The sequence below is a fragment of the Equus przewalskii genome, chromosome 28, assembly GCF_037783145.1.
Source record: "Equus przewalskii isolate Varuska chromosome 28, EquPr2, whole genome shotgun sequence".
NCBI classification, from domain to species: Eukaryota; Metazoa; Chordata; class Mammalia; order Perissodactyla; family Equidae; genus Equus; species Equus przewalskii.
The window spans coordinates 23,821,710-23,846,329 of NC_091858.1; the positions used below are offsets into that span (position 1 = coordinate 23,821,710).

At 36.6% G+C, this 24,620-nt stretch overlaps 1 protein-coding gene and 1 long non-coding RNA gene across 7 annotated transcripts in view; one reads left to right on the plus strand and one right to left on the minus strand.

Moving 5' to 3' along the window:
• The window catches only part of CFAP97 (cilia and flagella associated protein 97), a 36,727-nt gene that overhangs the window by 5,075 nt on the left and 7,032 nt on the right, over positions 1-24,620 (plus strand). For 3 of the 6 annotated variants that reach the window (XM_070599061.1, XM_070599064.1, XM_070599062.1), the window contains exons 2-3: positions 2,594-3,642; positions 19,791-20,059. In XM_070599061.1, the coding sequence (XP_070455162.1) occupies positions 2,610-3,642; positions 19,791-20,059 (1,302 nt within the window). In that variant the 5' untranslated portion in view covers positions 2,594-2,609. The remainder of the gene's footprint in view (positions 1-2,593; positions 3,643-19,790; positions 20,060-24,620) is intronic. The other 3 variants (XM_070599063.1, XM_070599067.1, XM_070599066.1) reach the window with 1 other exon arrangement.
• Positions 4,741-7,987, minus strand: LOC139080147 (uncharacterized). Its single transcript, XR_011534404.1, has 2 exons — positions 7,851-7,987; positions 4,741-6,249 (listed from the first exon to the last, which is right to left on the minus strand). It is a non-coding gene; the product is annotated as an uncharacterized lncRNA (long non-coding RNA).

A 24,620-nucleotide genomic window follows, 5' to 3' on the forward strand; every position in this document is an offset into this window, starting at 1 on the left:
AACCCATGAGTGGGGCTGTGTGCCTGTAAAACTTTCTTTACAGATACAAATGTCAGGCCAGATTTGGCCCACGCACAGTAGTTTGCTGACTCCCGATTTAAATAATTATTTTGATGGAATCATAATATTTTTCTATTTAAGTTTTCTTCAGTATTACAACGAATGCTGTAATCAATACCATTCCCTCTTTTTAATATTATATTCTTAGAATAAATTTCCAGAAATGAAGGTAACTGATTTGAAAGGTTTATGGCTTTTTTGTGGTTCTGAAAATTAATTGTCAAATGCCTTTAAAAGAGACAAGTTTCAGTTTTTATAAATTCCTTAGAGAGTAAATTTTGATTTTAATGTGGATAAATATGACATCTAAAACCTTATTAAACATCTTTTTTTTTGAGGATTTGGGGAAGAGGCTCCCTTCTGTCAATTTGAATTTTAAAATGTAAAAAAGGCATATGTTATGGGAAGTAATATTTCTTGTATTTTAATATTTATTAGGTCTAAGTTTTATAATCTAATTTTTATTAAATCTTTAAGATCTACCTAACACATCTTATTTCAGTTTAAATCTAATAGTGTGTTAGAATTTCAGAACTCACTTGTACTTTAATTTTCACCTAGCTTAAATTTCCCTGAACATTGTACACCGTTTGCAAACTTGCTTAATTGACAGCACAATTACAATTGTAGTGTATTTGATTTTCTTAAGAAAAATCAAAAAGGAAAACTTAAGTACCTAAACACCCAACAAGGCACACTTATAGATCTAATGACAGAAATTTTTCTAAGCACTAAGCTGTTGTTTATAAACCTAATAAGTCTAAACTTACTGATTTAATCAGTTGGGTTCCCTTAAGCATTTAAAAGTTGAGGACAGTTAAAATTTTATAAGTTTAATCCATCAGAATCTCTTCAATTCTTTAAAATCTTAAAGGCAGACAAAATTATCCAATGATAAAATGTATTTCACACATACTTTAACCTATCATATTTATCACATTAGTATTAATGGTATGTATGAGTTTGATTGATTTTAAAATCACATCTATACTTGTTTTTGTAGGTCGCAGAGTCATTTAAATAAAGGCTGCAGAGTATCATGGCTGATTTAGGATACAGATTACATAATCTTTTAATGCTTCATTTGATATAATGGGATTAATCATAATTTGAGTATAGTGAGCATGTAATTGGATTGTTAACTATATGTTATTATGAGAAATTTACATATACCTTTCCTTTGACATAACTCCTTTGCCTGCTTTCAAGGTCATTATGGACTCATGACTTGCCACAGAATTACTTTTTCATTTTTATGTATATTTTGTGTTCTCTGTTTTTCAGTGCTAAATTGTCTGCCTTAGAAAGTGGAAGCCCCTTTAAACTGGATCCTTTGTTTTATTACTACTATCCCAGGCATATTTGAATACTGTGCTTTCTGGCAACAATGAGATACTCCAGGCCTTTCTTGTTTTTCTTTGCCTCTAGAAATGGAATCAGCTGCCTTCCAAGGAATCCTTGGTTTTTTTTGGTGGAGAATAACATTAGAAGTCACGCTCTGAATTAAGATTATTAGTAATAGTATGACACTGCTGCTAACACCAATAAGAAAGAAAAGTACTTTTAGAGGCTATGACTTTATAGTGACGTTTCCGATTTAATTCCAGCCGTATGCAGTATTTAAATATTTTCAAAGCAATTTTAATTTTTATCATAGTAGTACATACATAAATTTACAGCTCAGCTAGTAATTTAAGGTCTGTATGTAAAACAGTGGTCCCTGCACCGTGCACGAGGCAACTACTTTGAACATTTTTTCCATTTCTTCTAATATTTAACTCCATGTGTCTAAATAATATACTTTAATTTTTCCATTTTGGGTAACTTGTCTGTGATGAAATATATCTTATCCCAGACTCCTTTAACATAGTGAGACTCTTCCCCTGTCATCCTCTGTATGTGGTTATGTCACAGGTGATTAAATTTTCAGAGGTTTGACTCTGAGCTACCTGTACAGCCTGCATGTGTGCCGTACAGTTTTTGTTCCTCTTTAAGAAGAGAGAGGGGAGCTTTTATTTTGAACGGGTTGTCTCCTGCTTCTTCCCCACCGACTGCAGTGAAGGAGGAGAACAGGACAAAGATAGGTCCTGACACGGGGAAGTTTGTCAACCTTCCTTCAACTGTTTCCACTAAAATACTGTGTGTTTGGGCTTTCTTAGCTGATCTTAGGAGGTTTTAACACCATCCTTTCTTGTTCTGAACTCTAACTGTACGTAATTTACAGAAGGCAGATTTTCCTTAGGGTTCACCTCGGTATCCATATTTGTAATATGCCTGCCTTGATGATCTGTTATTTTCTTTGAACTGAACTATTAGACTTATTTTTTCAAATCATTAGTACAACTTGCTGTTACCCCTGTAGCCCCATTATCACTTCACTGAGTTATTGGTTTTTGTGTTTTTTTGGGTCATGTTTCTCTTTATATATTAACCAAACTTCTCAGTTTGGGAAAATTATGCAATTACTGTATAAAAATGAAAAGCATTTGGAAATTACCCTTTAGTCTGATGGTTAAACTTTCCTCTTTTTCAGATAGATTTTTACCATCATGGATCGGTTTGGAGATATATCAGAAGGTGAAGTGGACCATTCTTTCTTTGACAGTGACTTTGAAGAAGCAGAGAAGTGTGAAAGTAGCTTAGTTTTTGACAAGCAAAATGATGACCCTAAAGAGAGAATAGATGAAGATGCAGAAAACTTGAAATTTGGAATACAAAGAAATTATCTTACTGAGAAAGGAAATGAAAGAAAAGAGAAAATTCCTTCGGAAGAACACTCTAATAATGATAATATACAAACCAGAAATTCTTTATCATTGGCCACTTCTTCAAGATCAAAAACACTGTGTGATGCTGCAGTAGGACATAAAATACACTTGCCTGTTCCAAATAGAATTCCCAAAATTGCGAAAGAAGGTGAAGATGATTACTATACAGATGGAGAGGAGAGCAGTGACGATGGAAGAAAACATCATGTCAGGTCCAAGTCAGCTAAAACAACTAATAACTTTAAAAAAGGCGCAAGTAAAACGCATTCCAGAAGTAGTTCGTCTTCCTCCTCTTCCTCGTTGTCCTCCTCGTCTTCAAGTTCAGGTACAGATTGTTCGGATGCAGGGTCTGGTAGCTGCACATCTGATTCATCTCGCTCATTAAAGCACCGTCTATCTGGTGTAACCCGCTTGTCACCAAAACAGAAGTATAAACCAGGAAGAAAATCAGCAGGAACACAACCTTCAAGTCGTAACCCAAAAGTCGGGGAATACCCTGAGGAATCTGAAGATACTGTCACAGATGTAACTCCTCTGTCGACTCCAGACATCAGCCCTGTTCAGTCTTTTGAACTGGGTGCGTCAAACGATCAGAAAGTAAAAGTTAAAAGGCAAGAAAACGTGAGTCAAGAAGTATATGAAAATGTTGAGGACTTAAAAAATAATTCAAAATCTTTGAAATCGGCCAAAAAAGGGAAGGAAAAACACGAGGCCAGTCTCACCTCCAAGTCTTCAGTGTTAGAGCCCAGTTTAGACCACAGATATAAAGAAAAAGTCTTACATGACACAATGGACCTGAATCATCTTTTGAAAGGTAATTTTCTTGTTTAAAACTGTATTTTGAATTTAAATATTCAACTGAATGAAATATTGAGCTTAAATATTAAATGCTATGAATTTGCATTGATTTTTCAATTAGATGTTTTATTTTTTTTTTTTAAAGATTGGCATCTGAGCTAACAACTGTTGCCAATCTTCTTTTTTTTTTTTTGCTGCTTTTTCTCCCCAAATCCCTCCAGTACATAGTTGCATATTTTAGTTGTGGGTCCTTCTAGTTGTGGCATGTGGGACGCCACCTCAGCATGGCCTGATGAGCAGTGCCATGTCCGTGTCCGTGCTCAGGATCTGAACTAGTAAAACTCTGGGCCGCTGAAGCGGAGCGTGCGAACTTAACCACTAGGCCATGGGGCCAGCCATAGATATGTTTTATTGTTTGGGATAATTGATTTTATCGTGACTTTATCAAATACTCCATTTTACCATAAAAATATCATTTATATTGCAAAGCTAACTGAAGAGGACTAGAAACAACTTCGCACTGAGTTTGTTTTTGTGCCTTATAAAATCGAAATGCCTAGAGGCACCAGATGGATACGATAAATGAGAGAAGTGGAGCCGGATGTTTTCCCACAGCACTAAGGTTAAAATAACCTGACCTGTCATCATCATATAGGGAAAATGGCAAGAATGCAGGCAAATGAGAGAACTCAGAATAAGCGACTGGTGTATTCAGAGTTTAAATTAAAGGCAAAAGAGCATTACTTGAAAATTACCTAGTTGATGAAACAGTATATTTCAAATTTCAGTTGCTTTAAGATATAAATATTTTTGAGTTAGAATAATCTTTATTGTTGTATTCCTATATCAATTTATTATTATCCATATTTAGTTTGAAAGGAAAAATATATTCCAGGTGAAATAAAAGCAACTTCAAACTTTCCTTTGGATTAATTAATATAACTGTCAAAATATGGGGCTTGTAGTTTAGGTTTTAAGTCAGTTGAAGACAACATTTTTACTTTGTAAGTAGGCTCTCTGTCTTTGAAATGTTAATTGAAAGACTAAATCTTTACATGATTTACATATGATGGCAATACAAGGGCATAAATAAGTCCCCATTTAGTCGAATAACTCATAGATTAATAAAGTCTATTTTGGAGCAGTTTACACTTCAAATGTTCCCTCTTTTGTAGATTTTCTTTTCCCTTCGACCTGACAGTACCTATTGATTGTTTAGTGTGTCTTAACAATCAGACTTCTGGCTTTGGCCATCACCGTCTCATGGTTAAGCTTCCACTTAATGTAGCTTTGCTGATAAATGCTCATTCAATCTCTTAAAACTTCCAGGATGGAGGATTTTCTGTTCTTGCCCCTCTGCTTCTTCCCCTAACAACAAGTACATCAGTCCTACTAGTTTCATTCTTAGATTACAAATAAAATCCAAATTCCTTATAGCCTGAGAGACTCAATATCAGTGATTCTGAGCCCAGGTAGGATATTAATGTCACCTGGAGAACTATTAAAACAAATGATTAAAACAAACTGTTAAAACAAGTACATGAAATAATGGTAGAGTGTTGAACTTGGATGCTTAATGTAGCGAGGTGAACAAAATTCTGGAAGTGGAATCAGAAAATTTTAGGCTTCTGCATGTTATCCATTTGACCATAGACAAGCAGTAACTATTCTGTGCCGCAGTTTTTCATTTGTAGGATGAGGTAGTTGATATAGGTTGCTAAGGACCATTCTAAATTCAGACTTCTGGGGTTCTGAGGGAACTATTAGAAGGCAAGATCAGGGTAGACTAGCTTCATTAGACATCTGACTTTAAAGTAGACTTTGAAAATTTAGTAGAATTTCTGACTATTCGGCCTGTTTTAGCTCAATTAGGTGACTGATTTGGGGGACTTCCTACCCCCACCCCAAGTCTGCCTTTGCTATGTAAATGTTGAATGGAGGTGGTTGGAATTAGTTCTTTGACCTTGAGCTGTAAATTGTTGAATAAGCAGAGAGGGCATTAAAAAAGGGAGTAGTAAACAAAAGTATAGGTTCTAGGTTATGGCATGAATCTCTCATATTTGGAGAGCAGTGAAGAAGTTGACATGACTAGATTTGAAGGTATGTTTCATACTTTCTATAGGTAAAATTAGGTCAGTTTGGGAAGAATCTGAGAGGGCAAATTAGAGCCACTTTAAAAATGCACCACCTCAAATTTTACTGCCTAGACTGTGTAAGAAATAATTAGATACATCATTTACAGGATGTGTTCTGAGATGAAAAACTAACATAAGAGAAAGAAATGGGATTGAGGAAGCATTGATAAGCAAGGAAACTGGTTGAACTTGTTGCTAAACTGATACCAATATACGGGAGAATGAATCAAAGTGCCTTATTCAAGGGGAAGATGTAGACCCTGTTACACTCCATAAGGAAGAGGATGCCAGTACTGAGAAGGTTAGCTACTAGCATATCAGAGCTGGCAGCACGTCTCACCCTTTTACTGGCAGCTGCGGCAGACAGGGTTCAGATGGGCGAGCAGGAAATTCCAGGGATCTGCAGCACAGTACCAGGTGTTGCCCAACGTTGGAGAAAAGCCAAAATCACCAGAGAGGCCCCAGGCTCATAGATGAAGAACATGATACTTAAAACAGAGTTAAAAGAGCAAGCTCAGTGATTTTAGAGAGACTCTTCAAAGACAAAACTATTTTCGCTAAGAAAACTAAGACATGCTTTGCTTTTGACGTTCTCCTGCCACATGTGTATGGTGGAGTTTTCCAGGGGCTACATGACAATGACAGGACAACAGAGTGAATGCTGATGCAGCTATGAGAATCCACCTGTCTTCTATTAAGGCAGGCATTAAAAGGCTTACAAAAACGTTAAATTCTGCCACGCTTCTCACTGATTTTTTTTGTTTTTTACAAAAATTTGATGTTAATATAGCATTGGTTTATTTTTATTTTCAGGTGAATTATATGATAATGATAGATGTAACCCACATAAGCAATTTTGTGGTCCTCAGTAATCTAGGTGTGTAAAAGAATCCTGAGACAGAAAGGTTTAAGAACTTCTAGAAGAATGGAATTAGAGTATATGATTTTTAGTCTGTTAGAGAAAAATTTTTTTTAACATAGTCCGTCTTCCAAAATGGGGGGAAAAAAGAAATCACAAAGCACTTATTTATTTTTTAGTAAGGAAGATTGGCCCTGAGCTAACATTTGTTGCCACTCTCCCTCTTTTTGCTGGAGGAAGATTGTCGCTGAGCTAACATGTGTGCCAGTCTTCCTTTATTTTGTAGGGATGCCTCCACAGCATGGCTTGATAAGTGGTGTGTAGGTCTGTGCCTGGGATCCAAACCTGTGAACCCCAGGCTGCTGAAACAGAGTGTGGGAACTTAACCACTGCACCACAGGGCTGGCCCCAAAAACATTTATAAAAAAAAAAATTAAGGGGGCTGACCCAGTGGTGTAGTGCTTAAGCTCGGTGTGCTCTGCTTCAGTGGGCTGGATTCGCAGGTTCAGATCCCAGGCGCAGACCTGCCTTCATCAGCCATGCTGAGGCTGCGACCCACATACACAACAGAGGAAGATGGGCACACATGTTAGCTCAGTGACAATCTTCCTCATAAAAAAAAAAAAAAGATTCTAGGAAGAGAAATCAAACAATATAAGTGGATGGTTTCAATTTATCGGAAGACAATATCACAAGGGGTTAAAAAATTTAAATCAAATCCAACCTAAAAACGTATTTAAAATAGTATTAGAAGAATGAAAATAAAGGCTTGAAAAACCCCTGCCAGGTGGGGCTTAACAAGGAGAATATAGAAGTATCAGTCCTATTAGTATACAAAATGGAAGATGTGAAAAGCACTGAAAGGGGCAAAGAAGAGTGTTTTACGTTAATAAACTGACCAAATAAACCAAAAAGATATAGGAGCCATTGATTTGAAATATGTGATAAAAGTAAAACAGAACTAGACGGTGAAATTGACAAAGCCCCATCACTATAAAGATTGATTGATCAATTAGACCCCCCCCCCCCCAAAAAACCAAACAAGCATTAATTGTCTGCTTGTGGGCTGCACTTGGTCCACAGGTATTTTGTCTATCACACGGTATTCTTTTTAAAGTTACTATTTGCCACATAACAGATTACCCCAACACTTGGGTTATGGGGAGACTCAAAGGCAGGGATGACTTCCCTGCTGGGGTGTGGAATCGTCTTGAGTGCTGATTTACTCACATGGCAGGTGGTCTGGGCTTGGGATGACTTGAAGACCAGAACTGCTGAGCGGAGTACTGGCATGTGGCCTGGCTTCTTCACATATGGCAGCCTCAGGGTAGTCGGACTTCTGACACACTGGCTCAGGGCTCAAGTACAGTGTTCCAGGAAACAAGGCAGAAACCTCACTGCCTTTTATGACCTAGCCTCAGAAGTCACATAGCATCATTTCTTCCTTATTCTGTTGGTTTCAACAGTTACCACTTTCTTCCCAGATTTAAGAGGAGGGGCATAGATACCCTCCCTCTTATTGGGAGGAATGTCAGGTAATTATGGACGTGTTTTGAAACCTCTTCAGGCCAACCTCTGGCCACACATTGATTTATATTCCTCTCAAACGCAAAAATACATTCCCCCTTGCCTGAGATCCCCCACACCTCGAGATCCAGGATCTAAATCAGGTCCAAAGGCAGCTGAGGCTCCTCGGGTATGCTTCCTCAGTTACAGCTCCTTGAGTATTTTGAGAATCTTTTGCCAGGAAAGACTAGGAAGGAGAAGTAGGTTGTTTTTGTTTGCTTTTTAATTGAGGTCATAATACTTTGTAACATTGTGAAATTCAGTTGTACATTATTATTTGTCAGTCACCATATAAATGTGCCCCTTTACCCCTTAGGCCCCCCCACCCATCCCCTTCTCTGGTAACCACTGGTCTGATCTCTCTGTGCATGTGTTTGTCTTCCACATATGAGTGAAATCATACGGTGTTTGTCTTTGTCTCTGGCTTATTCCGCTTAACATAGTAGCCTCAAGGTCCATCTGTGTTATAAATGGGATGATTTTGTCCTTTTATGTGGCTGAGTAGTATTCCGTTTGTGTGTGTGTGTGTGTGTGTGTGTGTGTGTGTGTGTGTGTGTATACACCACATTTTTATCTTCTTTATACATTCATCAATCAATGGGTACTTGGGTTGCTTCCATGTCCTGGCTATTGTGAATAATGCTGCAGTGAACATAGGGGTGCATAAGTCTCTCTGAATTCTTGATTTCAATTTCTTTGCCTAAATATCCAACAGTGGGATAGCTGGATTGTATGGTATTTCTATTTTTAATGTTTTGAGACATCTCCATCTTGTTTTCCATAGTGGCTGCACCAGTTTGCATTCCCACCAGCAGTATATGAGGGTTCCTTTTTCTCCACATCCTCTCCAACATTTGTTGTTTTTTTGTCTGGGTAATTATAGCCATTCTAACAGGTGTAATATATCTCATTGTAGTTTTGATTTGCCTTTCCCTAATGATTAGTGATGTTGAACATCTTTTCATGTGCCTATTGACCATCTCTATATCTTTGGGAAAATGTCTGTTCATATCCTCTGCCCCTTTTTTGATCGAGTTGTTTTGTTCTTTTGTTGTGGAGTTGTCTGAGTCCTCTATGTATTTTGGAGATTAACCCCTTGTCGGATGTATGATTTGCAAATATTTTCTCCCAGTTGTTGGGTTTCTTTGCGTTTTGTTCCTCGTTTCCTTTGCCTTGCAGAAACTCTTAAGTGTGTTGAAGGCCCACGTGTTTATTTTTATTTTTTTATTTTTTTATTAAGATTATGACAGTTAACAACGTTGTGAAATTACAGTTGTACATTATTATTAGTCATGTTGTAGGTACACCACCTCACCCCTAGTGCCCTCCCCCCACCACCCTTTCCCCTGGTAACCACCGATCAGTTCTCTTTGTCCATATGTTAACCACCACCTATGAGTGGAGTCATACAGAGTTCGTCTTTCTCTGTCTGGCTTATTTCACTCAACATAATACCCTCAAGGTCTATCTATGTTGTTGTGAATGGGACGACTTTGTCCTTTTTTATAGCTGAGTAGTATTCCATTGTACATATATACCATATCTTCTTTATCCAATCATCAGTTGCTGGGCACTTAGTTTGGTTCCATGACCTGGCTATTGTGAATAATGCTGCGATGAACATAGGTGTGCATGGGACTTTTGGAATTGCTGATTTCAGGTTCTTAGGATAGATACCCAGTAGTGGGATGGCTGGGTCATAAGGTATTTCTATTTTTAACTTTTTGAGGAATCTCCATACTGTTTTCCATAGTGGCTGCACCAGTTTGCAATCCCACCAACAGTGTATGAGGGTTCCTTTTTCTCTACAGCCTCTCCAACATTTGTCACTCTTGGTTTTGGATATTTTTGCCATTCTGACAGGTGTAAGGTGATATCTTAGTGTAGTTTTGATTTGCATTTCCCTGATGATTAGTGATGATGAGCATCTTTTCATGTGTCTATTGGCCATCCGTATATCTTCTTTGGAGAAATGTCGGTTCATGTCCCCTGCCCATTTTGTAATTGGGTTGTTTGATTTTTTATTGTTGAGTTGTGTGAGTTCTTTATATATTATGGAGATTAACCCTTTGTCGGATAAATAACTTGTAAATATTTTTTCCCAATTAGTGGGCTGTTTTTTTTGTTTCAATCCTGTTTTCATTTACCTTGAGGAAGCTCTTTAGTCTGATGAAGTCCCATTTGTTTATTCTGTCTATTGTTTCCCTCATCTGAGGGGTTATGGTGTCCGAAAAGATTCTTTTGAAGCTGATGTCAAAGAGTGTACTGCCGAAATTCTCTTCTAGAAGACTTATTGTTTCAGGCCTAACTTTAGGTCTTTGATCCATTTTGAGTTTATTTTAGTGAATGGTGAAAAAGAATGGTTGGTTTTCATTCTTTTACATGTGGCTGTCCAGTTTTCCCAGCACCATTTGTTGAAGAGACTTTCTCTCCTTTGTCAAAGATTAGCTGACCATAGCTATGTGGTTTTATTTCTGGGGTTTCAATTCTGATCCATTGATCTGTGCATCTGTTTTTGTACCAGTACCATGCTGCTTTGATCACTGTAGCTTTGTAGTATGTTTTGAAGTCAGGGATTGTGACGCCTCCAGCTTTGTTGTTCTTTCTCAAGATTGCTTTAGCAATTCGGGGTCTTTTGTTGCCCCATAGGAATTTTAGGATTCCTTGTTCAATTTCTGTAAAGAATGTCATTGGGATTCTGATTGGGATAGCATTGAATCTGTAGATTGCTTTAGGTAGTATGGACATTTTAACTATGTTTATTCTTCCAATCCATGTACATGGAACGTCTTTCCATCTCTTTATGTCATCGTCAATTTCTTTCACGAAAGTCTTGTAGTTTTCGTTGTATAGATCTTTCACTTCCTTGGTTAAATTTATCCCAAGGTATTTTATTCTTTTTGTTGCGATCGTGAATGGGATTGAGTTCTTGTGATCTTTTTCTGTTAGTTCGTTGTTAGTGTATAGAAATGCTACTGATTTATGTATGTTGATTTTATACCCTGCAAGTTTGCTGTAGCTGTTGATTGTTTCCAATAGTTTTTCTATGGATTCTTTGGGGTTTTCTATATATAAGATCATGTCATCTGCAAACAGCGAGAATTTTACTTCTTCATTGCCTATTTGGATTCCTTTTATTTCTTTTTCCTGCTGAATTGCTCTGGCCAAAACCTCCAGTACTATGTTGAATAAGAGTGGTGAAAGTGGGCACCCTTCTCTTGTTCCTGTTCTGAGAGGGATGGGTTTCAGTTTTTGTCTGTTGAGTATGATGTTGGCTGTGGGTTTGTCATATATGGCTTTTATTATGTTGAGGTACTTTCCTTCTATACCTATTTTATTGAGAGTTTTTATCATAAATGGATGTTGGGTCTTGTCAAATGCTTTCTCTGCATCTATTGAGATGATCATGTGGTTTTTGTTTCTCATTTTGTTAATGTAGTGAATCATGTTGATTGACTTGCGGATGTTGAACCATCCTGGTGTCCCTGGTATAAATCCCACTTGATCATGGTGAATAATCTTTTTGATCCACTTGTTTATTTTTCCTTTTGTTTCCCTTGCCCAAGTAGACATAGTATTTGAAAAGATCCTTCTAAGACCGATGTCAAAGAGTGTATTGCCTATATTTTCTTCTAGGAGTTTTATGGTTTCAGGTCTTATCCTCAAATCTTTGATCCATTTTGTGTTAATTTTTGTGCATGGTGAAAGCTAATGGTCTACTTTCATTCTTTTGCCTGTGGCTGTCTCGTTTTCCCAACAGCATTTATTGAAGAGATTTTACTTTTTCCGTTGTGTGTTCTTAGCTCCCTTGTCGAAGATTAGCTGTCCATAGATGTGTAGTTTTATTTCTGGGCTTTCAATTCTGTTCCATTGATCTGTGTGTCTGTTTTTGTGCCAGTACCATGCTGTTTCGATTACTTTATTTTGAAGTCAGTGATTGTGATGCCTCCAGCTTTGTTCTTTTTTTCTCAGGATTGCTTTAGCTATTTGGGGTCTTTTGTTGCCCCATATGAATTTTAGGAATCTTTTTTCTATTTCCGTGGAGAATGTCGTTGGGATTCTTTTCTTTTTTTTTTTTTGAGGAAGATTAGCCATCAGCTAACATCTGCCACCTATCCTCCTCTTTTTTGCTAAGGAAGACTGTTCCTGAGCTAACATCTGTGCCCATCTTCCTCTAATTTATGTGTGGGATGCCTGCCATGGCATGGCTTGCCAAGTGATGCTGGGTCCACACCCAGGATCTGAACCAGCAAACTCTGGGCCACCGAAGCAGAACTTGTGAACTTAACTGCCACACCACCAGGCTGGCCCCTGTCATTGGGGTTCTGATTGGGATTGCGTTGAATCTATAGATTGCTTGATGTAGTACAGACATTTTAACTATGTTTATTCTTCCAATCCATGTGCATGGACTATCTATCCATTTCTTTATGTCATCATTGATTTCTTTCAGTAATGTCTTATACTTTTCATTGTATAGGTCTTTCACCTCCTTGGTTAAATTTATTCCTAGATATTTTATTCTTTTTGTTGTGATTGTAAATGGGATTATATTCTTGAGTTCTCTTTCTGTTAGTTATTAGAGTATAGAAATACAACTGATTTTTGTAAGTTGATTTGTGCCCTGCAACTCTGCTATAGTTGTTGATTATTTCTAATAGTTTTCCAGTGGATGCTTTAGTGTTTTCTATATGTAAAATCATGTTGTCTGCAAACAATGAGAGTTTTACTTCTTCCTTGCCAACTTGGATAATTTTTACTTCTTTTTCTTACCTAATTGCTCTGGCCAAAACCTCCAGTACTATGTTGAATAAGAGTAGTGAGACTGGGCACCCTTGTCTTGTTCCTGTTCTCAGAGGGATGGCTCTCAGTTTTTCCTCATTGAGTATAATAATGATGTGGATTTGTCATATATGGTCTTTATTATGTTGAGGTATTTTCCTTCTATACCCGTTTTATTCAGAGTTTTTATCATAAATGGATGTCGGATCTTGTCAAATGCTTTCTCTGCATCTATTGAGATGATTGTGTGGTTTTTATTCCTCATTTTGTTAATGTGGTGTATCACATTGATTGATTTTTGATGTTGAACCACTCCTGCGTCACTGCTGTAAATCCCACTTGATCATGGTGTATGATCCTTTAATGTATTGCTGTATTCAGTTTGCCGATATTTTGTTGAGGATTTTTCCATGTATGTTCATCAACAGTATTGGCCTGTAACTTTCCTTCTGTGTTGTCCTTGTCTGGCTTGGGATCCGGGTGATGTTGACCTTGTAAAATGTGTTAGGAAGTGTTCCATCTTCTTCATCTTTTTGGAATATTTTGAGAAGGATGGGTATTAAATCTTCTTTGAATGTTTGGTAAAATTCTCCAGAGAAGCCATCTGGTACTGGACTTTTATTTTTGGGGAGCTGTTTTATTACTTTGTCAGTCTCTTTACTTGTGATTCATATTCTCTATTTCTTTTTGATTCAGTTTTGGGAGGTTGTATGGGTCTAAGAATTTATCCATTTCTTCTGCATTGTCCAGTTTGTTGGCATATAGTTTTTCATAGTATTCTCTTATATCCTTTTATTTCTGCCGTATCTATTGCAATTTCTCCTCTTTCATTTATAATTTTATTTATTTGAGCCTTCTCTCTTTTTTTCTTAGTGAGCCTGGCTAAAGGTTTGTCAATTTCATTTATCTTCTCAAGGAACCAGTTCTTAGTTTCATTGGTTCTTTCTACTGTTTTTCGTTTCAATTTCATTTATTTCTGCACCAATTTTTGTTATTTCCCTCCATCTGCTGACTTTGGGCTTTGTTCTTCTTTTTCTAGTTCTGTTACATGTAGTTTAAGATTGCTTATTTGACTTTTTTCTTGTTTGCTAAGGTGGGCCTGTATTGCTGTGACTTTCCCTCTTAGAACTCCCTTTGCTGTATCCCATATGAGTTGCTATGGTGTGTTTTCGTTGTCTTTTGTCTCCAAATATATTTGATTTCTCCTTTAATTTCTTCAATGATCCATTGGTTGTTTGATACCTTGTTGTTTAGTCTCCACATCTTTGTCCCTTTCCTAGCTTTTTTCTTGTAGTTGATTTCTAGTTTCATAGCATTATGGTCCAAAAAGATGCTTGATTTGGTCTCAGTCTTCTTAAATTTATTGAGGCTTGCCTTGTTTCCCAACATATGGTCTGTCTTTGAGAATGTTGCATGTGCATTTGAGAAGAATGTATATTCTGCTGTTTTGCGATGGAGTGTTCTATATATGTCTAGTAAATCCATCTGGTCTGGTTTTTCATTTTATTTCCGTATTTCCTCGTTGACTTGCTGACTGGATGATGTATCCATTGATGTAAGTGGGGTGTTTAGGTCCCCTACTATGATTGTGTTGCTGTTAATATCTGCTTTTAGGTCTGTTAATAGTTGCTTTATGTACTTTGGTGCCCCTGTTTTAGATTCATATATATTTACAAGTGTTATGTTCTCTTGGTAGAGTGTCCCTTTTATCATTATATACTGCCCCTTTTTGTCACTCATTGCCTTTTTTATCTTGAAGTCTGCTTTGCCTGATAGAAGTATGGCAAGTTGCTTTCTTTTGTTTGCCATTAGCCTGGAGTATCATCTTCCATCCCTTCGCTCTGAGCCTGTGTTTGTCTTTGGAGCTGAGATGTATTTCCTGGAGGCAGTGTATGGTTGGGTTTTATTTTTTAATGCATCCTGCCATTCTGTATCTTTTGATTGGAGAATTCAGTCCATTTACATTTAGAGTGATTCTTGGTATATGAGGGCTTAATGCTGCCATCTTATCACTTGTTTTCTGGTTGTTCTATGTTTCCCTGGTTTCTCGTCCCATGTGTTTCGGACTGCCTAATTCAGTTTGATGGTTTTCTCAGTTTTCTCTTTATTTATCATTTGTGTCTCTGTCCTGATTTTTTGTTTAGTGGTTACTGTGAGGTTTGTATAAAAGATCTTATAGATGAGATAGTCCATTTTCTGATAGCCTCCTATTTCCTTAGTCTAAACAGTTTCCATCCCTGTCCTCTTCCCCAACTAAGTTATTGTTGTCACAACTCATTCTGTTTTGTCAATTTGTGGTTAAAATGAAGTGATTAGGTTTATTTTTTATACTTTCCTTTTATCTTTAAAGTTATAATTGTTTAATAACCTATGCTGATAGACAGCTGCAGTTTTCTGGTTTTGTCTCCCTATTTATCTCTTTGCTCTCAAGGCTTTGTAAACCCTTTTTTTTTTTTTTTCAAGTATGAGGGCTGCCTTCATCATTTCTTGGGGGCGAGGGGGGGTCCTTGTGGTGATGAATTCCCTCAGCTTTTGTTTATCTAGGAAAGATTTTATTTCTCCATCATATCTGAAGGATGTTTTCGCTGAATAGAGCGTTCTTGGCTGAAACTTTCTGTCTTTCAAAATTTCGAATATATCATTCCAGTCTCTCCTAGCCTGTAAGGTTTCTGCTGAGAAATCCGCTGAAAGCCTGATAGGGTTTCCTTTTGTAGGTTATTTTCTTGTGCCTTGCTTCCCTTAATATTCTTTCTTTGTCACTGACCTTTGCTAGTTTTGCTAATGTATGCCTTGGAGAAGGTCTGTTTACATTGATTTAGTTAGGAGTTCTGTTAGCTTCTTTTACTTGTAATTCCAGCTTCTTCCCCAGGTTTGAGAAGTTCTCAACTATTATTTCTTTGAACAAGTTCTCTGTTGCTTTCTCCTTCACTTCTCCCTCTGGAATATGTAAAGTCCTTATGCTGCATTTCCTGACTGAGTCGGATATTTCTTGGAGAATTTCTTCATTTCTTTTTATTCTTAGTTCTCTCTCTCCTTCTCCATCTGAAGCATTTCTGTATTTCTGTCCTCTAAATTTCTAATTCTGTCCTCCATAATATCAGCTCTGTTATTTAGGGACTCCAGATTTTTCTTTATCTTACTGTGTTTTTCATCTCCAACATGTCTGGTTGGTTTTTCTTTATAGTTTCAATCTCTTTTCTGAAGAATTCCCTCTGTTCATTAATTTCTTTCCTGATTTTGTTGAACTGTCTTTCTGAATTTTCTTGTAACTCATTGAGTTTTTTATGATAACTATTTTGAATTCTCTCTCATTTAAGTTGTAAATTTCTGTGTCTTCAGGATTGATTTCTGGGTGCTTGTCATTTTCCTTTTGGTCTGGAGTATTAATATACCTCTTCATACTATTTGATGGGGTGGATTTGTGCCTTTTCTCTGGTCACAGATTCCGCCTGCTGCCACTCATAGGGGGTGGGCAGGAGCTGTGTATTCTGAGCCCACCGTGATCTCTGGCAGCTGTGCCTGTCCTTTGGAAGCTATGCTGACAGGGCCTGTTTGTGCTTGCCTGCTCGCCACTGCTGCTTTACAAGCATGTGCACTGGTGCTCTGGTGGAGATCCCCTGCTCAGGCTGTTGGGCTGAGCTGGTGTACCAGGTGGAGAAGGGAGAGGCACTTTCTTTTGTGTGCATGACCCCATGCCCCAATTCTGCACTCACTGTCTGCCTGGCTTGGTGTGGACACCCTCATGATTCCTTAGTCCCCTCAGTGTAGGGTGTTGCTGTGGACTGGGAGACAACTCCAAGAGTGCACCTCTTCCCATGGACGGCTGCCTTCTCTCCCTTCTTCTCTCAGGGTCACATGCCAGTGGCCATGCCATTCTGCCCCAGGATCACTGCTGCACAGGAGGGAGAGGCAATCCCCTTACCTTCTTCCACTGCTTCCTGGGGGCATCCAGCATCCCCACCTTCAGACGTATGGCTATGTGGATCTCTCGGACATCTGTTGTGTTGTGTGAGTGTTCTCTGTTGTTTTACGAATGTTGTTTTCATTGTTATCTTAGCAGGGAGAGACTAAGGGAAGAGCTCACTCCACCATGATGCTGATGTCACTCCAGTCAGTAGTTTTATTTTTGAACCTCATACAACTGACTCTTTTATGTTGTCTCTACATTTTGCTTGAAAACTGACCAGTTCCTTTTTAGCTCATCTCTATATCCTGTCATATTATTGTGGATAAAATAAAACATTGATGCTTTTAACATTCTCCATGGAGATCTGCTTAGCCAAAATCTACCAGTGGCAGTACGTATTTTTTCCATTTTCCTTGTCACTGCAGCCAACAGTATTGGTAAAATTCTGCCACTTCATCTTCTTCATCAACAGTCTCCTCTAGGCCCTTCCAGCTCTACCTGCCACCTGGTTTCAAAGGTAGTGCTATGTATTTTGGGTTTTTGTTGCGGTAGTACCCCAGTTCCTGGTACCAAATTTTGTATTAGTTAATATTGCTCTGATAACAAATTGCAAAACTTAGATGTGTAAAGCAACAACCTAGGATGACTAAAGACTAGGATCATAATGCCTATACATGGACCCTGTGTGTGGTTTGATTTCCTCAGAGCATGGCAGCCTCAGGTAGTCAGACACCCATGGTGGCCCAGAGCACCAAGCACAAGTATTCCAGCAAACACAGTCAGGCGGTGGTGACGGGCTGCATCTCCTTTTATTGCTGAGCCTTGAAAGTCACACTTTGGCTGTATTGTATTGGTTCACGCAATCACAAGTCTGCCCAGATTCACAGGAAGGAGATGGGAAGAATGTCACAGAATTTCTTATCTGACAGGTTGCTCATGAAGAAGACAAAGAAATTTAGTAAATTTAGCTGTTATTCCTTGAATTGTGACCTCTCGGTTACAAGTGTTGGATTTTTTTTTAACTTAAAAAAAATAACTCTAAATAGCAAACATCATTTATTTTTAATAGGGATCATGAATATGCCTACAAGATGGATTTTTTTTAAAAGAACTAATGTTATATGAATAAGGACTTAATATGGCTTGAGATAGAATTTCCAATGATAGCATTACATGCAAATTTTATCAATGCTGTCAGTATCTCAGTGAGCTTAGGTGAAAGTAAAGCTGATTCTTCTAGTAAGTGGCATTAGATTGCTCGAGAAGTGGCTCTAGTGATGATGGATGTAATATTGAAATATTGTAAAGAGTTTGAACAAAATTGTTTCATTAAAGAAAAGTAGGGAAAAGCAATAAATGTGTTTAAATATGTACATATTTGTATAAATATGTTTGTATCTCTGAAAGTTTATTCAAGTTAAAAATATTTTTAGATCTTAATTGGAAAAACAATGGATCGTATATTTGAGGTTGCCTCATACTAAAGCATATAGCCACTTTAGAAAAATATAATAGTAATACCTGGTATCAGTACCTAAACATTCCATGTATACTTTTTCCATCAGGGAGAGTTAGAATGTAGTTTTTTAAAATGAATTAGTTTGAACTTCCTCCTTTATTTTATTTTATTTTTTCTTGCTATTGCCTTATTTTACTTTTAAAAACTTTTCTTAAATGCCATTAGGAAAATAGCTTACTTTTAATTCTCTTTAGAATTTAATTTTAAAGGCTTTCCTATATGGCTAATCTAGAAACCAATAAATTCTGCAAAATGCATACTTCTTGGAAGCAAGATAATTTAATTATGTGCAGCACATCCATATCTTTTTAAATGTGCTCTCATTCAGGTTTTGTCATTAACTTGCTGTGGTTTTCAACAAAATTACTAATAATTAATTTCCTCATTTTTCCTATCAAGAAGCCACTCTTAATCTTTTGTGGGTGTGTGTGTGTGTCTATAATCTTTGATAGTCTTCAGTTTAGACATAGGGAGGTGGACTTACAGTTTTTGTGACCCTGCTCAAATGATTTAGTTTTTCTGCATCAGTCACATTTTTAAATGGAGGTGAAAAATGCCTTTTCCCCTTAACAGCACTGTACTTTTAAGCTGAAACATTCAGCAAGCTTAATACTTTTAGGAACTTCTAACAAATGTTTAGTAATAATTGTGACTTACTGAAAATTGTTATAATATGGAAATGTAAGAATTAAGCATGTTGATAAAAATTTCATTTGAGAGTCATGGTATGCAAAATACTTTTCTTGGTTAAAAACTCCTTTTATATAATATATTCATTTTGACTTATGTATAGTCAGGAGTAAAATGTTTGACTTTTACAGTAGAAGTATTTGTTTCAATGCCAATATTAAGACCATAAATCTTTTGTAGTAAAAATATTTTCCAATTAAGTTGAAAGTTTTAAAATATTCTGGGTTTGTTTTTGCCATTTTCTAGCCATTGTTTCCATCAGTCATTGCTGAGAACGTTTTATTTTTTGAAGTTTGCCCTCCAACTAACAAAAACTGTCTAAATTAAGTATTGTATTAGTAACCTCAGCCAGAAGTTTCTAACCTCTCCTACTATTAGGCTGCTGTAGGGAAATATAAAATGGACATGACAAAGGCATTTTCATAAATTATACCTGCTGTAGAGCCAGTGCCATGTACATTTCTTGTTAAAATAGTTTTGTTGTTTTGTGTATAGTGTTTATTGCCAAAGAACCTGGTGAGCATAGAACTCTAGCTGCCTCTGAATTTTTTTCTACATAATTGTAGTCTGGATGTCATTAATGTTATTTCCTACATATCTTTTCATGAACAAATATAGTTTCCATTTTTTGGAGTTAAAGCCTGTACTATCATATTACTGTGCCACTTTGTTTAGCCATTTTTTCTTTTTGTATTCATTTCTGTAGCTTTTCTGCAATTAGATAAAAAAGGACCACAAAAACATCACTTTGATCAGCCTTCAGTAGCACCTAGGAAGAACTACTCATTCACAAGAGAGGAGGTGAGACAGATTGATCGGGAAAATCAGAGGCTTTTGAAAGAACTCTCGAGGCAGGCTGAAAAACCAGGAAGCAAAAGTATGATTCCTAGAAGATCGATTGGTCATCCCCCTAAGTTATATCATAGTGCTGTCAACAGACAGAGGGAACAACAAAGGATTGAAAGAGAAAATTTGGTAAGTGACTGAAATTTTTTAGTCATTAAAGAAAATGCATTTTTACTGATTTGTAAGTCCAATTTATAGGAAACCCAAATACAGCCACATTTTCAAACTTAATTATATAAAAGGTAGGTATAGATATGTATGGCATGAAATCCATAATGAGCTGTCAGTCTGAGAGTTACAGTATGTGTTTTTTTAATCCAATAAACCATATTTTAAAGGAATAGAAATGAAAGTACTAAAGGCTCCATTATTTATTTGACTAGATCTATTAAATTGCTACAGTAATACAGGAAATGGTGTCCAAGGGTCAGATACATGTATCTTCTGTGAAGTATTCAGTCACTAGCTAAATCTGTTTCACTTTATTGTATCCTTGAAAGCTAAAATAGTTTATATATCATTTATTTTAAAGGATAAAGACATTCTTAGGTCAATTTTGATGGTCTGCCACTTAAATGTATGAAAGATATTGATTTTTATAAATTGTGTAGTAACGCTTTGATGTTCTAAAGAATATATATGGAAACTGTTGAAAATCTTCATATTAAAAACTGTTCATAGCAATTTCTTAATAAAATTCGGTTCATAGTATTTGCCCATATTTACTGAGCTCTTACTAAATGCCAGGCAGTGTTCTAAGTATTTTCAAAATATTAGCTTATTGAATCCTGACAGTAATTCTTTCAGGTAGGTACACATCTTACAGATGAAATAAATGAGACCTAGAGGGGTTAAATAATTAGCCCAAGGACACAGAGCTAGTGTGTAAGTGGCTGAGCCAAAATTTTAAACCCAGGTAGTGTCTTACACTAAAATTAGACGCTTAATGAGCACACAAATTCAGAACTAAAATAATTTATAAAGCTGTTACTGAATTACTAAAACACTTTCCACAATTCATCGTCATTGTGTTTCATCACCAATATAGCCCTATTTCACTATGTACTTACCTGAACTTGTAACAACTCTTGTAAATTTCTTTTTTTTGCCATCACTAACACCAGGAGTTGGGGAGCTGGGGTGGTATATCCACAAAAAATAGTAAAGTCTTAAACCCTTCAGGAGGGCTACCCTGCCTGTGGCAAGGAGTAGATAACAACAAAGCAAGTTGAAATGAGGTCGGTGGTAGTTAGCTATGTGATAGCTTTCTGAGCAGCCCATAGCAGTATTCAAGAGTCGCTCAGGATTTATGATAATTTGAAATTACTGTATGTCCTTTGGGTTTACCTGTTTTGTTTGTTTTCACTCTCCCACGTGGCCCTGGAGCCTATTTTATTTATTTAAACAAGAAATTGCATACGATTTTACAAATTTGAGTTCATTTAATCTTCATAGCAACCTTATGACATAGTTACTATTGTCATGGGGGAAAAAATGAGACATTGAGTGGGACACAGGGACTTCCTCAAGGGCAGATAACTAGCAGGCAGCAGAATCATGTCCAGGTTACCTACCTTTGGAGTTACTTTTTTTTTCTTTAACGGCTTTTTTGAGGTATAATTCACATACTATATTCATTTAAAGCATACAATTCAGTGGGTTCTGGTATATTGTATTATCAATTTTTAAGTTGTTTTAAACTACATAGGGACCAGCCCCATGGCTGAGTGGTTAAAGTTCCATGCACTCTGCTTTGGCAGCCCAGGTTCACGGGTTTGGAGCTTGGCTGCGGACCTACTCCACTTAGCAGCCATGTTGTGGAGGCATCCCGCATACAAAGTAAAGGGGGATTGGCACAGATGTTAGCTCAGAGCTAATCTTCCTCAAGCAAAAAAAAGTGGAGGATTGGCAATGGATGTTAGCTCAGGGCAAGTCTTCCTCACACACACATACCCAGTATATATATATATATACATATATATAACACATAACATTTGCCATTTTAACTATTTGTAAGTATTCAATTCAGAAGCATTAATTGTATTTACAGTGTTGTGCAACCATCATTATTATCTATTTCCAAAACTTTTCTCATTTCAGTTTTTACTGATAAAACAGTTACTCTCCATTCCTTCCCTTCTCCTCAGCCCTTGGTAACTCCTAATTTACTTTCTGTCTCTATGAATTTGTGTATTTTAGATATTTTATATACGTGGAATAATACAATATTTGTCATTTTGTTTCTGGTATTTCATTTAGCATGTTTTCAAGATTCATCCATGTTGTTGCCTGTATCAGAACTTCATTTCTTTTTAATGGCTGAATAATATTCCATTATATCTATATAGCACACTTGCCTGCATATGTGCACACACACATTTACACACTTTTGTAGTTATTTCTGTGTCAGATGTACTGCACAACAGCGTCTGTTACTTCATAATTTTTATGATTTGTACCCCTTCCTTTGCTCCGTCTCCAGTGATAGATACCAATTCAGATAGCTAACAAGCATGATGACTAAAGCAGTTCTATTCTAGGACTCTTACATTAGCTTGTTAGCAATCCAGAATCTCTTTAGACTGACATACTTCAAGACAAGAAGTAGTTGTGTACAGAGAAGGTAGAAAAGGAGAGCAAAGATGTTGTATAAAATTGAGTCCTGTCTTTAGAGTTAAAAAGATACTGTTAATTTGTCTTTCTGGTGAAGTTTGAGATCTTTGTAATTTGTTTCAATAAGCAAATATTACCTTTCTGTCTCATTCAGAAGCGAAATAAAGGAATAATGAAGAAAAAATAATTTTATCCAGTAGAGGGCATCCTTGCTACATATAGACTGAATTATATTAGAACTGTAATATTTCCAAACAGGAGACTAATTTTTTAATTCATCAGTTTTGAAATATTCTTAAGTCATATCTCCTTATCCTCATTTGAACATAATATGAATCTTATTTTTATGAGCACAAGAATAGTCTTAGCAGAAGAAGAGGGGGTCAGTAAGGAAACTTAGTTTATACTTCACTTTACCCTCTGAAAGAAATAAGATTATTTCCTTCTTTTAAATGTATGCAGTTTCCTGAGCTGTGAAAGAAGTGGGAGAGGCAACAGTAATTGAAGCAAAATTAGGCAATAAGTTAGATTCCTGAGGGAATGTTTCAGGATTACAGCCTAGACTTCAGATGGAGTTAACTTATTATTGCTTTTTTTTTTTTACTTTCTAAGAGAAAAAAAAATGTAGTTATTCAATTTTAAATCCAGAGAAGTACAAATAAGTAAACAATAAAAGTAGAATACACTCTTTATACTTAGGAGTTCCTATGTTAAAATATTATTATTATTTTTTTTTATTAATGTTATGATAGATTACAACCTTGTGAGATTTCAGTTGTACATTATTGTTAGTCATGTTGTGGGTACACCTCTTCCCCCTTTGTGCCCTCCCCCCCACCCCCCCTTTTCCCTGGTAACCACGGATCAGATCTCCTTGTCAATATGTTAACTTCCACCTATGAGTGGAGTCATATAGAGTTCGTCTTTCTCTGACTGGCTTATTTTGCTTAACATAATACCCTCGAGGTCCATCCACATTGTTAAAATATTATTTTTAAAATAAAAGTACTGCATGTATAAGTTTAGAAAATTCAGACCATTCGTAAAAATATTAAACGAAAAATAAAATCCTCCCGTCCTCTTCTGTTCTTTGTCTGCTGCTCTAGGGGAGTAATTTTAGAGCTCCCAGATAGAATGTGAAAACAACCAAGGGAGACTGATGTGTTGTCATAGCAAACCTCAGACCTGGCATGAGTGTTCATCCGTCAGAACCTTTGTTCTAAGATCTTGACATAAGTTATAATTCACTCAGTATGGTTTTCCTTCTTCTCTGGTTCTTGTCTATTCTCTCCTTCCGGAAGAAAGAAGGCCAAGGATAACTAAGTGTGACTCCAGCTATAGAACAATATGAGGAACAGTCCTGATTTCCCCTGACCACAGGACGCTTGTTACTGACCTCCAGGGTCTTTGCTTTATCACTTCGCAAGCAATAAAGCACCCCTCCTCTGCTGACAGCTGCAGAAATCAGTAACACGTTATTTGCTCCTTCATTTGTTTCAGCCTTTCTACCTCAGAAGATGGATAGGATTCAGGCTGGGTTAATTTTCTTTCCAAAAGAATGATACTTCCTAGATAGAAAAGAATATTTGGACGAACTATTTTGGGATTCATTATTAGAATCTCATTTGAGTAGCCGTTTTAAGATTTTGTAAACCATAAATTGGATGATAAGTAACCATTCTTATTTTTCAATTCATTAAATAGATATTTGTTCAATGTCTGCTATGAGCTATGTAAGACACTGGAAGTCATGTAATTTATAACTTAGCTAGGAAAATAATACTATTGCATGTCAAACAACTAGAAAATAATACGAAGAAATATTAATGACAGCAGTAATATTTAATACCTCCTTACTATATGCCAGGCACTGTTCCGAGCACTTTATATGCATTACCTCACATATTACTCAAAACTGACTCTTCGAGGTCATATTGTTAATATTCCTATTAAGTCATTTGACCAAGGTCTCACCATCAGTGGCAGAGCCAAGAGTTAAATCCAGGTCTTTGACTAGATAGCTTCGCTTTTTATCACTCTATTACAAGTGGTAAAATGTTTTGAACTGTCATTTTTA